General features: G+C 44.9%; 1 protein-coding gene across 1 annotated transcript in view; it reads left to right on the forward strand.

The window, feature by feature from the left end:
* The window catches only part of CTNNA1 (catenin alpha 1), a 123558-nt gene that overhangs the window by 95148 nt on the left and 6000 nt on the right, over positions 1-22410 (forward strand). The window contains exons 11-16 of the mRNA XM_086621746.1: positions 5629-5785; positions 11230-11430; positions 12546-12697; positions 15535-15645; positions 17221-17402; positions 18137-18242. Coding sequence (XP_086477872.1) covers positions 5629-5785; positions 11230-11430; positions 12546-12697; positions 15535-15645; positions 17221-17402; positions 18137-18242 — 909 coding nt within the window. The remainder of the gene's footprint in view (positions 1-5628; positions 5786-11229; positions 11431-12545; positions 12698-15534; positions 15646-17220; positions 17403-18136; positions 18243-22410) is intronic.

Below are 22410 nucleotides of genomic sequence, written 5' to 3' on the forward strand. Positions count from 1 at the left end.
CCACCTGAGCAAGGGGAGTCCCGGCGGGGCTGTGCTGGTGAGGCAGCTTTGGTGGTAAGGTCAGGAGTTGGTGTGTTGACCGTTTTGGAAAGCTGTGATCAGAGAATCGTGCTTTTGCTTCTACCTTACAAGTAGCCCCCTGTGTCACAGGAGCGCTCTGTAAGGCAGCAATAAAATAGAGCAAATGAGGGGCACTGTGTGGTGCAGTTACTGGTTTTGGAAGGTTGAATAAGAGACTTCTTCAACTCAACCTTACACTGAGGTTGCTCCAAAAGGTAAAGCTTGGATCACTGCTATTACCCTTGCTCAGTCTGGGATCTTCTTCCTAAAGCAAACTTGATCCTGCTGTCTGCTTGACAAGTTCCCTTTCACCCCCTCCAGAATAAAACTGATTTTCACATCCCAGCTGGGGCTTGCTTTGTGCATGTCCCTTTTTCCTCCACCCCTGAGATGACAGCTGATGGGTGGGTGCTTGTTTTATTAGGTGCTCTTTTTTTTCTTTAACAAATGCAGAGTATCCTGGATTTGAAGGTCATGGAACTACTTTCTGCTCGTTACCCAAATGCCACAAGAAAGCTGGTAAATTAAGATCTTTATTTAAAAACAAAAACCACGTGAATTAGTTAGGAACAGCAGATATTTTGATTGTAAAGAGAAGGTGGGTAGTGAGGAGAGGGGAGAGGACTGAGTGTTTGGTTTAGAGCTTTTAACACAAAAACTCCTGCTTGTTGTGGCACAGTAGCATCCTAAAACCAATACTGCAGGAAACAGGGCAAAGTTAAACCAGCTGCAGAAAGAACAGTCTCCTGTAAGAAGTGAAAAGCCCTTGTCAAAAAGACTGGAGCAAAAAATAAAAAGTCCTTATAGCCATTGAAGTGGAGAGTTAGGTGGCTTACAGACATTGTGTGCACTGAGACTGTACTGAGATACAACGGGGGGGAATGCAATGCAAAATAAATAGATGATGGTTTTCTTCTCCCAAGTGATGTTTCTTCCTTTGGCCATGCCAGCCAAGTGTTCAAAACTGTTCTTTGTAGGGACACCACCACGTGTAAGACCTTTCTCTGAGCCTCTCTGTCTTTCAGATGGGGTGCTATAGAGGTGAGGTTGGAAGACATCTTAAATTAAGCCTAAAAGAATTAATTCTGGGTGACCTGGTGGCTTTATTTTACCCACAAGTATATCTAAGGTGTTTTCTATCCTATAATAGCTGTGCTTTTTAAGAGAGCTTCTGGGTAGAGTAGCTGCAGTCTTGTAACCCAGGCAGAAGTCACTCTTCAGGCAGCCTGGGAGAGTCCTGCCCTGCAAAGGTACGAATCTATCAATGCAGTCCGACATCTTCAGTTTCAATAGGGAAAATAAAAAAAAAAAAAGAGGAGATTCTTCCCATGGAAGACACAGGAAGAGGATTCGAGGTGCAGATTGAGACATCAGTCGCAAGTGTTTGGAATGCTGAGCCTCCCCGCTGCCGGGCGTGCGTTGCCAAGGCCTGGCGCTGCCGCGGGAAGCTGCGAGGCGGCGGGGATTGACTCCAGGTCACTCACTGGAACCACCTTATCCAGCGCTGGGCTGACTTGAACGTTGCAAGTGCTGCATGAAACAAAGCACCGATAAAAATAGTGTGTTTTCTTGCCATGCTTCATTTCCTTCTGGATAGTCTCAAAATGTCCCTGTTTGATTCTTTTCTTTGTACGACTTCAGTGAGTCACTGTGATCACAGTGCTCTGGCAGCATTTTGAAGAGCTCTGAAATACAGAATATTTCCCTGAAATTGCCAAATGTTTTACATGGAAGTGGCTACATTTCAGGTAGTCTGGACATGTTCTTCCTATATTTTGAGCTGTGTATATATAGCTCTCTCCTTCCTGTAAGAATTACTCATGTTTTAAAATAATTACCCTGTGGTTTTTGGAGAAGCAACAGTGTACTTTAATCAGTCCCTTCCCCCTCCCCCTCAAGTGTTCATTTTTAGATAATAAAGGAATCATAGTCTTGCTACGTACACGGACTATTTAAGATCCAGCATCCCTGTCTTTTTCCCATGTCTATCTAAGCATCTGTTGGAAAATTATTCAGTCAGTCTGCACTGGATACCAGGCACCCTGTAAGAGCATATTTACTGGAATAGCTAACTGTAAGGGTTTTGTCAGGAATCCCTGGGACATGACCTCGAGCAGACGTGAGGGATGTGTCCAGGATAACTTGCCCCCATAAACGCTGAGCTGCGCGTAGAGCGAAGGGGTTTATCACCTCTGCTCAAATGGAATGTTGCGACCACTTTGCACATGGCAATAGAGTATGTGCTACAAAAAAGGACTCTTGAGCTGCATCTGCTGTCTCAAATTTCTTCCTCAGCGTGCCCATACCTGTGTGGGTCTCCTAAGCTGGAGTTTTGTCGTTAGTTCCACAGTGGCACTCGATAGCCTTCATTTTGCCCACCGGGTTGTCCTCATCTCTGGCACTGCTGGCTACTTACCAAACACAAGACACATCTGCTCGTAAGGGGGATCTTACATGGTAGTCTTGCTTGGTCATTTTTTAAAATACATGTGCCTTGGCCATGCATTTTTGCTGTTGTAACATACAAAAAAAATTCCGTTTTTCAGTTGGACAAGCTGCCTGTTGGGAGGACGATGGTGCAGCTTGTGCCTCCTGCATTGGATTTGGGGACGACATCCTCTTTGAGTTTCTTGAGCAGAGCCCTCTATCTATGACAGCTCTTCCATTACGTGTGATGAGTTGCTTACTGTGGGCATCTGGGATTGGACGTGTGCTGTTGACAAAGATTAATTGTTCAGACAGCTGCTGCTGTCCACACATACATCACACAGGTACACAGGCCATGTGTTCCTTCGGCATTAATGCTGACCGGTGTCAGGATATTTTCATATCTGATACTGGCCAAGGTAGCTAGAAGAGAGCAGGAGAAAATGTCCTGACCCTTGGCACCACCATCTTCTCTGTCTCAGTAGTTAATGGTTACTAGCAGGGTAAAAGCTGAGAGCAGACTTCTGGAGTGTTATCTGTTGTAAAACAGATATTTGGATTGTTATTTGCATTCACCTTCATAAAACTTTGGATATCTAGGTGTTGGTTGATAGGGGGATAATTCATTGCATCAATCAGACTGGAGCAACAAAAGGTGTTGGCTAGACTTAAGCAGCAGGCCTCTTTAGCAGAGGACAGGTTTTCCTTTCTAAAGCCTCTATTTCTGTTTGATTTTTAAACCTTTAAACATCATTTTCTTGGGTGTCACAAGGCTTTTTACTGGTCTTTCAAGACTTGAGAACCATGGTCTTAATCATAGAATCATAGAATGGTTTGGGTTGGAAGGGACCTTAAAGATCATCTAGTTCCAACCCCCCCGCCATGGGCAGAGAAATCCTCCACTACACCAGGTTGCCCAAAGCCCCATCCAACCTGGCCTTGAACACTTCCAGGGATGGGGCAGCCACAGCTTCTCTGGGCAACTTGTTCCAGTGTCTCACCACCCTCAATGTAAAAAATTTCTTCCTTAGATCTCATCGAAATCTCCCCTCTTTCAGTTTGAATCCATTGCCCCGTGTCCTGTCACTACTCGCCCTTGTAAAAAGCCCCTCTCCAGCTTTCCTGTAGGCCCCCTTTAGATACTGGAAAGCTGCTATAAGATCACCCTGGAGCCTTCTCTTCTCCAGGCTGAACAGCCCCAACTCTCTCAGCCTGTCTCCATAGCAGAGGTGCTCCAGCCCTTGGATCATCTTCATGGCCTCCTCTGGACTCGCTCCAGTAGCTCCATGTCCTTCTTGTGCTGGGGACTCCAGAGCTGAACACAGTATTCCAGGTGGGGTCTCATGAGAGCAGAGCAGAGGGGCAGGATCACCTCCCTCGACCTGCTGCCCACGCTGCTTTGGATGCAGCCCAGGACACGGTTGGCTTTCTGGGCTGCCAGCGCACGGTGCCGGCTCATGTTGAGCTTCTCATCCACCAGCACTCCCAAGTCCTTTTCCTCAGGGCTGCTCTCAATCCATTCTCTGCCCAGCCTGTCCTTGTGCTTGGGATTGCCCTGACCCATGTGCAGGACCTTGCACTTGGCCTTGTTGAACTTCATGAGGTTCTCACAGGCAGCGTGGGCAGCGTGAGGGTGGCAGAGCCGCAGGTCTCTCTGAAGGGACATCGTGGTTACTGTAGCTGCTGACACAGAAGGTGTGTCTTCAGTGCCTGGTTTGAGGATGGGGAAGCAGCAGAGGAGCCTGTGTTTTTCATGGAGAATGGGGCCACTGTGATCGTTGCCAGGGTTCAAGGGTGTGTTTCGTCCCTGCGGGTCTCCTGAACAGATTGCAGCTCATGCCGAATTGTTTCTCCCGTTGGTCTGTGTTCTCAAACCCACCGAGCTCGTAGCCTCCGTCTCCAGCGGCAGGGTGGGAGCGTGGAGCGCAGTACAACTTTTCTGTGGATTTTCCTCAGTCACTGTTCATTTCTAGCGTCCCTCGGGTGAATCAGCATCCTTCTCCTGCCTGATTCATTCAGTGCCATCATGACATGTTTGACATCACCATCGTTTCCATGTCTAGTGAGTTATATATTTTTTTAAAATGCTTTGTGACACTTTTAAATGAAGCAGACAGAGAAAGTAGATTTTGGAGAACCAGGAACATCTGGTGCTTGCATATTTTTTTCAGCAACTTAGTGAAATTAATGTGGTTCTAAAGCAGAGAAGAAAAATTACACGTTGAACTTACAAGTTAATTAGCTCTAACTCTCAGGTGCTTGAACACAGGGTTAGGATTGTCATGTCGGTCTGACTGCGGATGGTTTCTCCTGCCTGGCATCATTCCAGGTCGTTCTGCTGGAGCACAGTGCAGCAAGAACAGGAGCAAGCTTTTGAGATGACTTTCTTCCCACACCCGAAGAGGCTTTTTTGGTCATTTAACTGACCGATTAGTTGCCACAGCATAAGCTTTGTTGCCTAGAAGTACACGTAGCATTTATTCTGCTTAGAAAAACACGGATCTGGAGTAAATTGCAGTCTTAGGGTTTGAAGATTAGTAGGGAGGTGTTCAGGAGGAGCATCAAATAGTGTCATCTCCTCCTGTGCCCTGGCTGATCCAGCTCTTCCACAGGCATAACAGAAACCTTAAGGTACTGTAACAGTTACTGGCAAGGTATGGAGTAAAGCTTTAAGAAAAAGAAGATAAATACAAAATTGAACTTTAAATTTGTGTTTGCATATTATTTCTACTTCAGGCTGTGCAAGATTGATCCTTTTCTGACCTTTTTTCTCACGTTCTGGCCAGCAGCTTAGGGAATGCAGCCTCCAGTGTACTAAACGTCATCCTGTCTAAAATATTTAACACCACAACTTGCACTCAGAAAGCAACACCTTTTTAACATGAGCTGTTAACGAAAGGTGTAGCTAACTCCTGTGAGTACTCACCAAGTGGTTTTGCGTGTAATAGCTAACCATAATAAATATGGAAGCAGGTATGAGTTGGATGTGAGACCAACAGAATAAACACTTTTTTGTTTAAGCATCAAGTTCCTGAAAACTTATTAAACTTGCTTTGTTTGCTGTTGAATTCATTGGCCAAACATACGGAACCTAATTGTTGCGTTAAGGGTATGTTTTAAAAATCTGGAGGTGTTTTACAGGTCATTAATGCTGCACTGGCTCTGGCTGCTAAGCCCCAAAGCAAGCTGGCTCAAGAAAACATGGATCTCTTCAAAGAGCAGTGGGAGAAGCAAGTCCGGGTCCTGACAGATGCTGTCGATGACATCACTTCCATTGATGACTTCCTGGCTGTATCAGGTAATCAGGGCTTCGATCTCAGAAATAATCATTCTCATAACTGAGCTTATTCCTGGAAAACGGGTGGTTTCTGCACGTGTTCTGGAGTCTTCTCAGGTTTTTGGAAGGGATGGTGTTTGTACGCTTCACCTGGCAAGCGTCGTCTTCTGCCGAGCGAGGTGTGAAAATGGAGCGGGAGATCTTGGCACGGGAGGAGGTATTTTTATAGCGTGAAAACAGCACTGGGTTAGTTCAGCAGGTACTGTGGGAACCTGTCATTGCACTTACGGCATGTGCACACATAAATGTATATATTTACATGCCAGCAGGCAGATCAGCATCAACACAGTGAAAGACACTTTATGTCTCGAGCTTTTGAATCACGAGCTGAACTACCGATGAGTTACCATCTAGCTCCTGGAGACAAACCTCACCGGTGACACTGGGGGAAATAGAGTGTGTTTATGTTCAAGTTATGAACTAGCAAAAAAGACGAGCCCTCAATTCACTGTAGACTCTTCTTACAGAAACAAAAACGAATACCAAACCATGGTCGTACAAGTTAATTAAAAGAAAACTGTTCTATAGGAAATGTTCTGTGGATATCTTTAACTGTGTCAGCTTTAGTAAAGTTTTTAAAGTTTTGAAAAAAGATTAGATGATTATAAGAGATTAATAATTCAGTTTGGCAAAGTGCTTGCCAAGATAATCTGATTTGTTGGCATCATTAGTAAAGACCCTGCTACCAGCTGCTGTGACCTACCAATAAGGGGGGCGGTTTTATTTCCACATCCTCTAATTCTGCTCGAGTCACAGGACTCGGGGATACAACGTGTGAATTGTGTCTGCAGCAGCGTTCACAAATCACCGCTGCAAACTGAGGGTCTAATTCTCCTGGCGCAAACACGCTTGGACATCTCAAGTGACCTAAAAACTGCAGTTGTAAAGAAAGATTTCACAGGAAGATGTGTGGATTTAGAAGTACCAGGTGAACGTAGCTAGAAAACGTAGACGAAAAATTCAAGTCCTGTATTAGAAGGCCCTCTTTTCTTTTAATTAAAAAAAAAAAGTAGTGTTTCTACGATGAGTCACCTGTATTACCATACGTGTTGTATCGTGGTTCCCCGGGTTCTGAATAAGAATTTTCTTTGCAGTGGATTAGCATGAACTTATTAGACAATTGAATGTCCTACTTCTTTGTCTCTGCGTGCTCATCATTGCAGCAGCAGCTGAAATTGCACAGCTGTGAGGAGCCTATTTCTGGGGAAATATATTTAGAGAGAATCGTGTGCTGAAGTTCATGGCTCTACTTGGAGTTTGCCCACAAGTGTACAAAACGTTCTGAAGAGGAAAAAGCTGTCAGTCTGTCAAAATGCCGTCTGTATAAAGCTGCTTTACTGGATTGCACTTACAGGTGTGGCTCAAAGTGGGTCAAGCCACTGGAACCGAGTGGTCTGCATCCTTGTCTAGGTCATTCGAGGAGATGGGTACTCTGCTTTTGAGGGGATGGGTTGTGGTGTTGGCACACTGCTGAGTTGCTCTGAAGAGTTTCAAGGGCTTGGCAATAAGCAGGGAACACTTCTTTTCTGGGGGCGGTGGCAGGCTGGCTCAGGAGAGGGCTCACCTCGAGCATCTGCTTTCCACCCAACAGCATGCTGTGGAAACGCTGTAGTTTGAGGCTACTTCAGATGCTCAAGTGCCTTCAGCAATTATTTGTATGTGCTGCGTTATCAAAGAGACGTTAGAAAAATATTAAAGCCATAAATTTTGTTTTAAATATTATTCGTTTGAACTTTGATAAATCTTTTCCATATAAATGCCACAACTCCAATTCATCTGCTAAAAGTCTAAACATGTCTTTGGATACAATCGTGGCGGGTGTGATTTATACCAGGTTCCGTTCAGGGTTATTAGGATGTTGGTGTCAACTTGTGTCAGTTATTGACTGGGGCGTAAGTTGAATTTAGAAGAGTTCTTGTGATTCTATATGTTGTGTGTATATATATATATAAAAAATAACCCAGACATATTCCTACTACGTGTTGTGCCGTCCCTCATGAAGTACATGCTTCATTGTTCAGCTTATGCTGCAGAATTGTATCCGTTACCCACAAGCAAAGGCTTGATGAGAGATGTTGGCTTTAGATAATAGCAGACTATGACAGAAGAAGGATACCTACACACACAGTGTGGCAGGTAAGCTTGCAGGCTACAACATTTTATGAAGGACATGGCACGAGCAGGGCCCTGTTGGGTTAGGACAACGGTCTGGCGGTGGATAATTGTCAGGACATGAGATATTAATAGCCGAGGAGTCTTGTAGCCTGAAGATCTTTCCTGTATGCTTCCAGCCATGAGTGATTTGCAGCTTAGGGAGCTCCAGCATCAGAGGTGCTATCTACTGAACAGTCCTCAACAGATTTTTCTCATTTAAGCTTGTGTTAGTTGCTCTTTCAACCATTATAAACCTCTGGCATCTCCATCATCCTGTGCAAAATTCACAGCTTAGCTGTGCTCTGTGTGAAGAACCTCCTCGTTTTTGCAGTGTCACCTATTTGCTTCATTTGATGCCCCTAGTTGCAGTTGGAAGATGGTTAAGAGGGTTTTTTTTTTTCCCCTACTCACTTTCTTCTTGCCATTTGTAAATGTGCAGACTTCTGTTGTATGCTTAGTCAGTCATCTATCTCCTTCTTGACTGCTGAGTCTTTGCCTGTTTCATCATTCCTCATTTCAAAGCTCTTCTGTACCTTCTGTAGTAATTCTTACCCCTCTTGTCAGCGCCGTCCCTGCGCGCTCTGGGTGTGTTCGTGTGCCCACTCTCTCTGTTCTTTAGTGCGGTTGCTGATAGCACCGTGTAATTGTCAAATTCAATGTTCTGAAATTACCCGAGTCTCCTTTGAAATCCTCTTAAGAAAATCATTCCATTTGCTGCCTTCTGTTCCTCTGCTGCTGACAGAGGTTTACGCAAGAGGCTGCCCGTCACGGCAGACCTATTTTGTCTTAAGAGCCTCCAGATGAATTTTTCCTGGGCCTGATGATTGTCCTCCTTCATTACAAGATGAATACTGTATTTACATGTGTAGGAACACTCAAGTGTTTGTTCCTTTGACGCTGCTGCTTGACCTGGTTCCTCCAGAGTTGCTTGTCAAGAGAAGGTCTGGCATGGAAATTGTTCTAAGACCTTCTACAGGAGACACAGCAGAGAAGAGCAGCTTTCTTGATGCCTCTGTGGCTTTATCTCCTGACTGTTGCTCTTAGATTCTGATCTCCTGTAGCCCCTAGACTCCCTCACAGGCTTCTTGGGATGCTGGGAAAAGGCTTTCTTAATCCCTTTAATGAGGAGGTGGGTGGAGGTGGAAGGTGTTTGGTGGAGGTGGATTGAGGATTGACAGTCGTGGGAGACTTCTAATTCTGTTAGCTTTTCACAGGGTTTTGTATTTCCTTGTTTGCTCTAAAAATCACTTTTAGTGGAAAAATGTCTTTTCTCTTGCTGCCAAACCACGCCATGTTTTCCCCTATAGTTCTTTCGACAGGACGAGATCCCTTGCCGTTGCCTGTGTTCTTTTCTCTGTTCTATTCTAGCGCTGGGAGGTTTTTCTCCAGCTCAGCACCAGGAAGGCTGTTAGCGTTGATGCAGGACGGCGTTACCACGTCCCCCAAGGTGCTGGTGGTGAACCTGTGCGTCAGCATTCCTGGGCTCTGCCACCCCAGCTCAGCAGATGGCATTTTGTGCCAGGCACTTGTGGTCCATATGCCTGTAAGACAGGTAGCAGCGTGCATGTAGGGGCGCACAGCACGGTGTCAAATGTGATTTGTTACCGTCCAACTGGAGAGTATAACCGGAGTGGATGCACCTGACAGTCCCATACTTCCCCGGGGCCTCTTGCAGGCTCTGCCCCTTGAGGGATTATCTTCCCATAGAAGCATCTTTCTGGCAACTTTGCATCTGAGAAAGACAGGACGTGATCAGCAGGCATTTAAATATTCATCCTCATTTTGTCCATGTCTTTTATTAAAGTTCCTATAATCCAAAGAGGCTTTTAAATGGTCTGTGGCTTAATTTATTCGGTAAGGAATTCAAGCAACAAACAGTCTGTGTTTTGGCCTGACGCCGATGCTTTTTCTTTCTACTGCTGTAACTTGCAGGGATGTCTGTCTCTTGCTTTAAATACCAAAACTCTTGTGTGCTTCTTGCTGCGGCTCGTGGACCTCGGCTGCCTGCTCACTGACTTGTCACATCGCTAATGAACCCTCCTAGGGCCACTTTCTGCCCTCAGCTGAACTCGTTCAGGCTCAGTTGCTTCAGAGGTATTTTGCAAGTGTCACTTTTGTCCAGGTTGCTTACAGAAGTCTTGCAATATTGCACCTGGCTCTGTTAATTTTATGTAAATTAAGCATTAACTCTTCCAGCAGCCATCCTTTCAGCCAGTTTATACAAATCCTCTATCAGTCGACTCTGTGTGCTCTTGTCTCTACAAACTCTTGCAAAATGGCTCTTTTGCTACCTGCACAGGGAATAAAAGCCACTTTGGTGGCACAGACTGGCAGCGTAGCATGATTAAGTCAATGGTAAGTAACGCTGGGAACTATTTGAAGTGGCAGAGCAGAAATGTTTGCAAGTTGGGTTCTTACTGAGCAGCCCAAATGCTGATGTCAGATGGCAACGTCAAAGCGTTGGTACTGATATATTAAAGAGGTCTCTAACAGCGTTTGGAAACCTTTGGGGAAGGTTTCCCCAAAGGAGGATCTCAACCTCTTTAGGCATCTTCAGATATCTCTTAGGGGTTTTTAGTCATTTAGGGCCTGTTGGACTTGATAAATGGGGGAAAAGATCTCTGCGTAAGAAAGAAAATGTATCTTCTATAAGTAAATTACAGACAGAGGTCTTGGCTTTATTTTCTGTTTTCTTAAGAGGCAATGAGTACTCTGTCGCTGGAACGCTTTCTGCATAAATCACCGCATATGTTACGTGTCTTAAATTTGAATGGAGGACTAACAGTTTAATATTCTGTGATGGTGCGTGTGTGGTTGTAGGAAAACACGATGTAGGGAGCCAGAAACGTGCAGCAAGTGCCCCAGTCTATTAAAACGTTGAGTGGGTTAGGTGTGGCGCTGGGGAGGTGTGGCTTGCAAATATTTGGAATTAAGGCTTTGGCAGTCCAGGGGAGGAATATGGAAAGAACCACGTTCGGGGAGAATTCAGCTGCATTCAGCTTTTCTGTTGGTAAAATTGAGTACAAACGGGGGCAAGAAGTTTGGATGCCAGCAGGTGAATGGACTGATGATTTTTTTGACCCCTGGTTTGGAAGGGCAGCTGTTTGGTCACAGCAAGCTTAAAAACTCGAGCTTTACAGCGTCTCACTGGAGGCTTTAGACAGCAGGTCACAAACTGAAAAAGTGCGGTGCTGATGACTGCCGCAGAAAAGAAGATATTACCGTCTAAATCCTCCTTCTTTTACCACCAGAGAATCATATTTTAGAAGATGTAAACAAATGTGTCATTGCTCTCCAAGAAAAAGATGTTGATGGTTTAGACCGCACAGCTGGTGCAATTCGAGGACGCGCTGCCAGAGTCATTCATGTTGTCACTTCTGAAATGGATAACTACGAACCTGGAGTCTACACCGAGAAGGTGTTGGAGGCGACAAAGTTACTGTCCAACACAGGTAAGGGTCGGTTACTCCCCAAATCCCTGAATTCCTGTTGCTTACAAGCGCACGGGTGGCCGGATACTAATGTACCTGTGAAATCTGCTAAGACGCCATTTAAATACTGTGATGAAAATTAGTGGGAGTTATTTGCAGAGCTGTTGCAAAATGAGTTTTGCTGTGTTGACTGGCTTAAAATTCAGCCGTGCACGAGATCTCCCTGAGCGTGCTTGCGGTCACTGGCTGAGCTGTAGAAAGCTAAAACACCGGGAAATGAGTCCCAAACAGTGAATGAGGGCTTGAAAGTTATGCTGGTCACCTTTTGGTGTTGTACTGGTCTCTTTGTCAGTGTTCAGGATCCAAAAAGAGGGTTTCTACTGAGTTGGCTCAGTAGAATAAATTTTGCGTAGTAATTTGGGGTAAATGTTGTAAAATATCTTTACAACTGCTGAAGAAACATTGTAGGTTGTAGTCCCCCACCCTAAGCAATCAGTTTGGGTGTTTACCTGCAAACTAGCTGGTAAGATCCACATAGGGTAAGGAATGATTCTGGTTGCTTCAGTGAGGGTTGTGCCAACTATTAGTTGTTGGTTTTGCTTTAATTACAACTTTGATGAAGAATCAAGGGTGCCGCTGAAGAAAGGAACAGACTGTAAATGGTTCTGTGATGTTCCTCCCGGGGTGCAGTGAGTCACTGAAGTACAGCAGTGCAAGCTGCCCTCTTCCAGTGCCTTGTTAAACTTGAGCTTCGTGGTGGTAATGTTGGGGTTTTTCTCCTCAAAAATTATGTACACCTGTAGGGAATTTTAAACAAACACTTAATATTTTATCCCCTAATTTCTACCTGCTTCCCCAGGTGTTTTCTCCCTGTCCACTAGGAAGGTCTGATAAACTTTTCGCTGTCTGAGGTGAGAAAAAAAAACAACAACAAAACAAATAGCAGAAAAATAAAAAGACATTGAAGTGGACGTAACACTTGCTTTACAGTACTGGTGTCCTGTAACAAATGTTTTGGATTTAAGTGGAGCCACGGCGGAGTTCCCAGTGATGCTCACGCGCATCCTTTGCGGGAGCGTGTAGCAGCAAGTGGCGTTGGGCTGGGGACTGACTGGTGGTTTGTGTTCTCAACTCAGTGATGCCGCGCTTTACCGAGCAAGTGGAAGCTGCTGTGGAAGCCCTGAGTTCAGACCCCGCGCAGCCCATGGATGAAAACGAATTTATCGATGCTTCGCGCCTGGTGTATGACGGAATACGGGATATCCGGAAAGCCGTACTGATGATCCGGGTGAGCACGACCTACTCAAACAGCTCGCTCTTTTTCCGCTCGCTTTCCCCCGCCTCCGTTGAACTGACGTACATCAATTTTATGGAGAGCAGACAGCGTAAGATTTCCGTTTAGCTCACATTAACGTTCCGAGTCGCTAATCACTCCGTGGAGTACTTCAGAAGTACGTTTTGATTCAAATTCATTAGATGGATCTGAGCATGAAGGATAGCTGGAGTTGCGACGCTAAATACCCTTCACGCATCTTTTGTAATCCCATGTTAATGCCTTGCTCGTTAGTGCGCCAAAATCAGTGACCTTTGATTCAACAACAGCGAGTGGATTCGGGACTAGAGATGCTTTTTCATGGTTTGAGAGCTTACAAATAAAACCTGATGGCTCTTTATTAAGTAAATTCTGAGAATTAGTGCCAGTTAGTAAAAAAAGCGGATTTAGATGAGTTGGAACTGTAGTTGGTAGAGCATGTAATGTGTTAATTGGCCAACCTCGGTAAACGGGGACCAGTTCATAGAGGCTTTGTGTCTTCTGTGCTTGAGGTGCGGTGAGTGTGACTCGGAAGTCCTAATTTCTGGTAGGTCGGGCAGCGTCAGCGTGGAAGTTGGCGTGCAGGGAAGGCGCAGAAGGGCTCCTGCAGTTGGTGGAAGGGACACAGGAAAGAAGGTTCTGGTTGAGGCTGACCTACGGGCATGTTTCTTGAGTCTTAGCATGGTAAAAACAGGCAGGAGCCAGATACAGTGAAAACAAACAGATATTTTATTCTTTTTTCCTTGTACCCCTCTGACTCAAACGTAACCGCCTCACAAAGAAACTGTCTGCGTCTTTCAGAATGGTAACCACAGCGGATGGATTTTGGTGATAAGTAAAGTAAGGACATACAGCCTCAGAATATATGTGATTATAGTAACCGTTGCAATAGTGTCTTCCATGTTTGCTCCTCAAAGCAAAGAATCAGATGGAAAATCAGAAGAAAACCTGATGACTGCATATGTGTTCTCCATATAATTTTTTTTTTCACTTAAACTCAGGATTTATAGACACCCAATGTTAGATGAAGATATCGGTGCTTTCCTGCTATGCAGACAAACTAATTTGATTCACCCCTCGCTAAAGTCCTTGTTATTCAGGACATGAAAGCGCGACTGCCAATTCCACGTCGTCAGTAATTAGCCGAGCTGGCGATGCCAGGAATCCTGACGTTTCCCCTTGCGCCACGTCTCCGATGTCAGGGTGCCACGGCTTTATTGCAGCTGCCAGTAGCTAACGGCAGCTCCCTGGTGACACATCGGTGACCTATAAAAAGTTAGTGTTTGTTGTCCAAAGGGCTGTAAGGTCTAGAATGTATTTAGGATAAGACATCATCCAAATGGAGATGCCAGGTCACCACTTTTCCGGGGCACTGTCTCAAATGGGACCACAGGAGTAACCGTGCTCGCAGGGGCTGTGGCTAAGCTCAGCCGGGGCAAACGAGCTGATTCACGTGAAGCTTTGTCCACTGGCACTTGCTCTTTACAGGAACCAGAAGGAAAAGTCACTCAAAAACTTAAATTTGTGTTTGTGCAGGGTATTTTCAAAACTAAAAGCTGATATATCTGTAGGTTATCGAAGTAAAGCTCTTTTCTCCCTGGTCCTCAGACAACCTCTCATCATCTCTAGAGGAGTTTTTGCCCTTGATGACGGGTTGAAAGGCAGAATTACACGTTGTATTCCCCAGGTTGTTTGGGCTTTGGGATGGATGGGTAGAGAAAGGGGCTTGAGAAGCATAAACATTGTTTCTAAAGATGCAGAAGTACTGTTTTCTTTAAATTTTTTTTTTTTTTTTTTTTTTTTAAATATTGGTACACTGAAGTACTTATTAGTGTATGTCCTTATGCTGATTTTGTGGATGTACTCTGTTCTTCAAGGCACAGATAGGAGATGGTGGCTGAAATACCCTAGGTCTTGACTGTCAGCAGTGTCACCTTTGCTTTTTGGCAACTGTTTTGCATATCCATCTTTATTTTAACTGTATCGCAAGATGTCTGTATTGGAAAACAATTTTGTCAAGTTCGAATCATGGGAAAGAATCTGAAGAACAGGGACTTTATTTGCATCTTATCTGTTAATCACAATTTATTGCATTTATCAGTGAAGCTCTTTGTTGATCCAGCTCTGCAAAGTTGTCATGGAGTGCCACTCTAGGCAAAGATGTAGTATTTTGACAAACACGCTGTTTAAACTCGATAAGCTGTATAAAAAGTTTGCCAGCTACAGACTGGCAGTAGCAAAAATAAATCCCAGGCAGGCAGGAACTAGGTCAGATGTGTTTAGCCTACAGCATAAAAGCTGGCCCTTACTCGCTTAAAAATGTTCAGCTTTTCCTGGGGGATAAGAATAAACGTTGATATATTTTATCTGTTGTTAATTTAGGTGATGCTTTGATTCATAACTGTGCTAAAGACGACGTCTGGGGTTTTGAACCAGGCCTGGGTGGGGTTTTAGCTTCAGAATCTCAAGTGAAGCTTTGACGTTTAACCAAGTTGCAAAAAACCTGTTTGTTTTGCAAGAACTTTTTTTTCCCTGTTTCAAATCCTGAGTGCGTTAGTGTGCTGACAAATCTCAGGTGGTTGGTTACTGGTATGTAATTTTGGGCATCCCGGTGGTGTTCGACGTGAGCAGTCGAGCATATATAATCACACATGTTCACAAGCTGGATACAGTCCCCAGACTTACCTTTTTGTTGAAAACATGGAATCATTTTTACCTTTACTTATTTCCATTCTCCCTGCTTGAAAAACAATATTCTTGTTGGTTTTTAGACCCATGAAATTTGTTGTTTGACCCAATTACTCTTTCCTCAGACTCCTGAAGAGCTGGATGACTCTGACTTTGAGACTGAGGACTTTGACGTCCGAAGCAGAACGAGTATTCAGACCGAAGATGATCAGCTCATTGCTGGACAAAGTGCCAGGGTAAGGAAGAAATGTGGGCCTTCCAAAACTGGGACCTGCCTTCAAGAAACAGTTCGACTTGCTTTGAAACTCCAGGTTACATTTTTTGGAGGTGGTGGTGAAGATGTTGGATCAGCAAACTGGCCTTCTTTTGTTTCCAGTTTTCTTCTGACAAGGAGGTTAAGTGAAATGCAGCATGTGTTGGTCTGATGGACGTCAGAAATGTCTGTGTTTTATTTGAGATGTTCTAAAAGATCAAAATCCTTTTAATAGGGATGAACTGCTATATATTTGACATGGCAGACGTTGTTGGCACTGCCATTTAATTAGGTGAGCTCCTGCAGGGAGAGACAGGCGAGTCATTCTGTTGCACAAATGTTATTTGCAACAGGCAAAGACTAATAAAATAGAATAATCTTTGCAACAGGCAAAGACTAAGTTTGTGGGCAAGACAGAGATGATAACTCTGCAGCTCAGGCGGTTTTAACAAAATGTGTTCTCACGCACGCGTTGGGGTGTGTTCGGCCACGGAGCGTTTAATCAAGGCAACGTTGAGAGGAGCTCAAAAATGAAATGATTTAAACACACGGTGTTCCCTAGGCCTGTTAAAAATGAAAGCATTGATAGGTAATGTATAATCATTAATAGGTGAAAACTTAAAATCAGTACGTTGAAGGAAAAACAAGCTTCACCCATTGTTTTTATTTGACATGTCCTCTTCTGGATCGATAACAATTTACACTCTTGGGAAAGTGCCACAAAAGATTTTTTTGTGAAGGCTCTTCTAGCCTGGAACCAGGCAAGAAGTAACTAGGCCTTATTTATCAAACTTCTGCCACATTGCCTTTGGAATTATACTAACTGAGAGTATTTTTTTTTATGCTCTCCTTCCTTGTACAGGCACTCTCCGTTCCTGTATCCCTCTCCCCTTTTATTTAAATGCAGACATTTCTAATTTACCTTTGAGCACGGCTGCTGCCAGAGGCTTTTTTGTGCTGAAGACTCCTTTTCACCTGCTCCTGGAGGCATGAGTGCTCCTAGTATTTATGAAGGCAAGGGCGTTGAGTCTCCTACAGGCTGTAAACCCAGTCTAATAGATTTTCTTCAGGAGTAGGCACATACTCTTTATTTTCACTTACACTTTCCTCGGTATGCATGTTTCAAGATAGTACATCTAGCTTTTTGCAGGAAAGAGACTCATGCTATTTATTCTGTGCTTTGCAACACTGAAAGATACCCGAGTGGAACTTCTTTTTAAAACTTCTAAATTTGGTAGAAAAGGCAAGTCCCTCCTCTTCATGCAGTTTTTCTTTCGTGGCTGGTAACATCTGGGAAACTTGTTTGGTGTCTAACAATTTTCTCATGCCAATACCCGTGTTTCAGATGTCAGTTTCTCTTTCTGGGCACTCTTTCTTACGAGCATAAACTTTGGTTCAAAATGGAAAGAAATCGTTCTGTAAAGACTCTAGATAGAGGATTGCTATAAAAGTTTTATCCCCCATCTACATGACTTAAATTGGTTATTAGTGAAATGTTCCAAAAAGCCTTTTCTGCAAGCGGTGGCATAAGGCGATGTGGGGAAACTCTCTCTTTCAGGCTATCATGGCTCAGCTCCCTCAAGAGCAAAAAGCAAAGATTGCTGAGCAAGTCGCAAGCTTCCAGGAAGAAAAGAGTAAATTGGATGCCGAAGTATCAAAATGGGATGACAGCGGTAATGATATAATTGTTCTGGCCAAACAAATGTGTATGATTATGATGGAAATGACAGACTTCACCAGGTGAGTCTTTTTAATTTGTGCACACACCACCTTCTCTCAGAGCTGGCTGGGATGCTGCTCTTTCAATGAAATATTTTGCAAGCACTCTTAAGAGTCTTACTTCTTATAATTCCTTTAAATGTTATCCTGTTAAAGCCTGTGTGTTCACTCGGGAGGTGCATTACTGTGCAGTGACTGGGTGGTAATAACTGCTTAAATTGATCTGTAGATACACAGCAGTTATTGCCTGCCTGTCTGTCTTTCTTAAGGGTGATTTTTGTCCCAAGGAATATGTATTTATATTTGCTCAGTTCCTTACAACATTAAATTCTATGGGCTGCTTGAAATAGTTCCTAGTACAGTTATTTGCAAAAGAAAGAGAGGGGGTTTGATGCCTTCTGAAATTCATTTACCACGTTTTATACACCACTATTTTTTTAAAACTTGATGTTGCATCCCGTGAAAATTGCCAATCAGTCTTCTAAAATGTTCTCTCTTTTATCATCATTCGGTTGCTTAAAACAGTCAAATTTAAGAAGTTTTTATTCCTAGATTTCATCTAAATATGGGGAGGGACTGGAAGGGGGAAGGTGTCTTGAAAATGATGGTGCTGTGATGGTTACACCTGCCTGTTTCTGTGCAGTTTGGGTGAGGAATCGCCTCCAGCACTAAATGAAACAGGATGGGCAAAGCACTGTGCAGTTCACTCTTCTGGCTTTCTGGTGCTGGAAGGTAGACTCCGTTCTGTTTTGCAGAGGTAAAGGTCCGCTGAAAAATACGTCAGATGTGATTAGCGCAGCCAAGAAGATCGCAGAGGCTGGGTCAAGGATGGACAAGCTGGGACGGACTATTGCTGACCACGTAAGTCACGATTCATTTTCATAAGCCTCCAGCACAAACGAGCAGTAGGAGATCTTTTAGTACTGCAGACATGACGAACAGAAGAAAATATGTTTAGTTTTGAGGTTTGGGGTTTTTTTAAACTGATTTTCCAGATTTGCTGCTGGAAAATTCTAGCCTTTTCTTTCTAGCTTCTCTCCTGCCTCTCTAAGCAGTGTCAGCAGCTAAATCTGTCCAGCAGTAGCACTAGCAGCTCCGTGCCTGAAATGGAGCACCTCCCGTTTTAAGGCAGCAATATGCCAGCGCTGCTTCCCATCACGCAGGATCCAGGCCAGTTTCTGTAACCGAACAGGACTGAAACTGAACTGGTGTGGCTTCTGTCACGCTCAAAATACGCCCAGGACTTTCCAAAGCAATGACCAGGCTGCACAGGCAACACCGTCATTATTACCCGTGGCCTATTGCACAACCTTTAACACTATTTTTGAGGCTGCTTGTTAATAATTAACCATTTTCAAATGCCCCGTAGACTGAACAGAGGGATTGTCAAAACTCTCCGGTGGTTTTCTCGTTGTCTGGTCAGAGTTGCTGAAGACTTCGAGCAAGGCAGGCAGGGACCCAGCACTTTCTGCGCTGTGCCAGGCTGTTGTGTGTGCTGTTACGCTGAAGGTACAAAGGTATTTGGAAAGAATTCCGTAGGATTGAACGAGTAGGGGCCAACCTGGGGTTTTAGGCAACACATCTGCCTGTCCCGAGCCGCTTCGGAAGCTGGGTTGGGCCGAGCAAAAGCGCCTTTGGTCTCGGTCCACACCCAAACTGCAGAGAAACATCAGCATTAGTAATAACAACTCTGCCTTCGAGAGGGACCTTGAAATGCAGGTAGGTTAAGACTGAGATCATGGACTAAAGTGTATTTTGCACAGCTGTCACCTCCTTTTCAGTCCTTCTCTGAATGTCAATTCACAACGCAAGGTTTTAAATAAAACCGTGTCGCTTTGGAAGTGGATCTTTGTAATGCAGATCTCTCTTCAAACGTTGCAGCCGGATGATGCTGTCCTTGCCCGAATTTATTAATGATGCAGTGAGAAACGTTCAGTGGGGAGGGAGAGTTGAAAAGTGCTTTTTAAAATGGGTCTCCTTGCTGGAGCATTTTGGCAACAGTATTTCTGGCAGAATCAGACACGTTGCTGCTGTGGGTAAACGAAGCAAGGAGCAGTTTGTGTTATAGATCTCGGGGGATCTTGGGCTGAAGGTTTACAATGCTTTTTTTTTTTTCTTTAATTCACGTGTTTTATGCAAACTTGGTATATGGTTTCTTGCACTGAGCCATTTCAAAATACAGAAGAAAACTAAATGGCTCCTTTTAGTAGAAGTAAGGTCCTTAAAAATGTAAAAGATTAAGCCCATGTTTGAAGACAAATATGAGCAGGGCTCTACAGTTAGTCATTTTGACAAGAATATAGCTTTTTTTTCCCGACTCCGTGCTCTAACTAATACTTTCAGCTGGCGTGTTTCATTAGATACGCTTACATACCCTGTAGAAACTTGTAGTGATCTGTTCCTGCAGAACTATCTGCCAGTCGCCGAGGCCGCAGAGCGCAGCCGTTCCAGCGGAGCACGGGTGCCTTCCTCTGCCTAATGTGGGGCGTAACAAACGGAGGGGGTTTATGGCCTGCTCACCGGGTGACACCGGGTGAATCATGACCCCTCGTGTCAGTGTGGCAGGAGCTCCTAACTCCTGCTGCCAGGCAGTTTTACAGCATGTTTCCTTTGAAACCGTAAAAGCTATTATCCAAGGGCTTTCACGTCTGGTGAGAAGTGTCTAGCCGTCAGCCGGCGGATTTTCCCAAAGGTGTTCCATCTTTCACTCCTAGCAGCAGTCTGCTTGTTTTGAATGGGGAAATGTGAAGAAGTTGTGAGTACAACACAAATGAAAATGATTTGCAGCGAGACGATGATTTTCCGTCTTATTATTGTTTTTTCAATGTCAAAATATTTACAGAGCAGAAGAAAAATTCTCTTGCTTTTTCTTTTCGATAGAGGTGGGAGGTTGTATCAGCATCCGATCATTAAACCGAAAGGAGCTGGGGGGAAGTGTGAGGATTGCCTTGCTTCCCAGAAAAACATTCCAGCAGGCTCTGGCTGTCGAGCCTGATCCGTGCGCTGCGGAGGCTGGTCCGGGGACGTGCTCCGGGCGGAGGCTGACGGCTGTCCTGGGTGACAGCTGCTGGCACTGGCACACGTTGCCGCCTGCCCGCCGTGGCCGCTGCCCCTAACTGCCTGCTTTCAGCTTCTTAACCCAAGGGGTCGAGCCCAGCTGTTACACCAGGCTGGCGGGGGCATTTTATTGGGAATTATTGTTACCCTAAACTGGAGAGCGAGTGGGAGGTATGTGGTTGCTTGCTTACACCCACCGCCACGTGGGGCTGGGGACTGTCTTAAGAGCACCCACGGAGAGCACCCAGAAAAGCAAATGGGAGAGCTTTTCTGTCCTTCCCTGCCTGTTTTCTTTGCAAAAAGGGGAGAAAAAGGTGATTCTGCTTCTCCGCAGGCTCAGCTGGGGCGGTAGGAAGTGAACGTGTGTGCGGATTTGCTCTGTCCAGGATGGATCTGGGATTTGACGTGGAGCAGCCAGCTTAGCTTCTGCCAACAACCACCACTGAGTCTGTGGCCGCATCTCGTTTTGGGGGGTGTGGGGAGGTGGGGGTGTCCCCCAACACCCATTTGTTTCTGCCTACAATGCAGCTATCTGCTGTGACCGTGTTGTGGGAATCCTCCCGAGCTGCCTCTGCAGACGGGGTTTTTGTGTCTGTCGCTGTTGTAGGCTAATACAATTCCGTAATCTTTCGTAATCAGTGTTGAAATTGTTGCCTTTTGGGTTTTTTGGTTTTTTACCTGAGCATTTCCTGCATAGGAAAGGACAGGGCTCATCCAGGCATCCGCAGTGCCTTTTGTTGATGTTCTTTTTTATCTCATGTTACATCTCCATTCAGACATCATCTGTCTTTTGAACTGAATTCTCTATTCTGCTCGGAGAAACGGCACACGCAGTATAGGATGTGGTTTTCCAGCTCACGTCATGTTGATATATACAACCGAATAATATTTCCTATTCCACTGCCTCCCCCACTAACGTTTCGCTGCCTCCTCCAGCCATCGGTAAACATACGGCAGCCTCTTGCCTTGAGAGTGTCTTTCCTTAAATGGTTTCCATAAACTCCCAACCCATAAAGTACCTGGAATTGTTTAGCGGTCCTTCTGACGTGCCGTATTGTGCATTTGTCAACAGTCAATTCAATCTGCCGCCGTGCCGCTCGTTCACTTTGTTAGATGAGCTGTTGGGGAGATGGAGAGCGTTTTCCAAAATGGTAATTCCAGCTTTTCATTAGCTCTTTGGCCAACGCTATTCGTGGACTTTCTCTGAAACATCTTGTACTGCTGACTAATATTGATTAGCCTAAAAAATTAACCTGCAAGCTTTGCTGCTTTGTTATTCACAGTTTTCACTGCGCTGATGGAAGCAGCGTGCCTGTGTAAGAGTTGCAGATGCTTCAAGTGTTTCCATGGGCTTTCCTTGGGAAGAAGGAGGTGATTTCCGTTAGTTTATGGACACGCAGGGGTCAGATGCCCATAAAGCCATCCGGATCTCCATAGCCCGTGTCACACAGCCTGATCTGCTTGTCCCAGCTTGCCAAAAATGCTGTTTTAGTGCATTGCGTGTACGTGCGTGTCCTGCTTTTATGTCTCGGCTCGGCAGCCTGCCGTGCGCAGGCATAGAATCATAGAATCATGGAATGGTTTGTGTTGGAAGGGACCTCAAAAATCATCTAGTTCCAACCCCCCTGCCATGGGCAGGGACACCTTCCACTACACCAGGTTGCTCAAAGCCTCATCCAACCTGGCCTGGAACACTTCCAGGGATGGGGCAGCCACAACTTCTCTGGGAAACCTGTTCCAGTGCCTCACCACCATCAGAGTGAAAAATTTCTTCCTTAGATCTAATCTAAATCTCCCCTCTTTCAGTTTAAAGCCATTGCCCCTTGTCCTGTCACTACACACCCTTGTCAAAAGTCCCTCTCCAGCTTTCCTGTAGGCCCCCTTTAAGTACTGGAAGGCTGCTATACGGTCAGCCCAGAGCCTTCTCTTCTCCAGGCTGAACAGCCCCAACTCTCTCAGCCTGTCTCCATAG

The sequence above is a fragment of the Tauraco erythrolophus genome, chromosome 16 (genome assembly GCF_009769465.1).
Source record: "Tauraco erythrolophus isolate bTauEry1 chromosome 16, bTauEry1.pri, whole genome shotgun sequence".
Taxonomy (NCBI): domain Eukaryota; kingdom Metazoa; phylum Chordata; class Aves; order Musophagiformes; family Musophagidae; genus Tauraco; species Tauraco erythrolophus.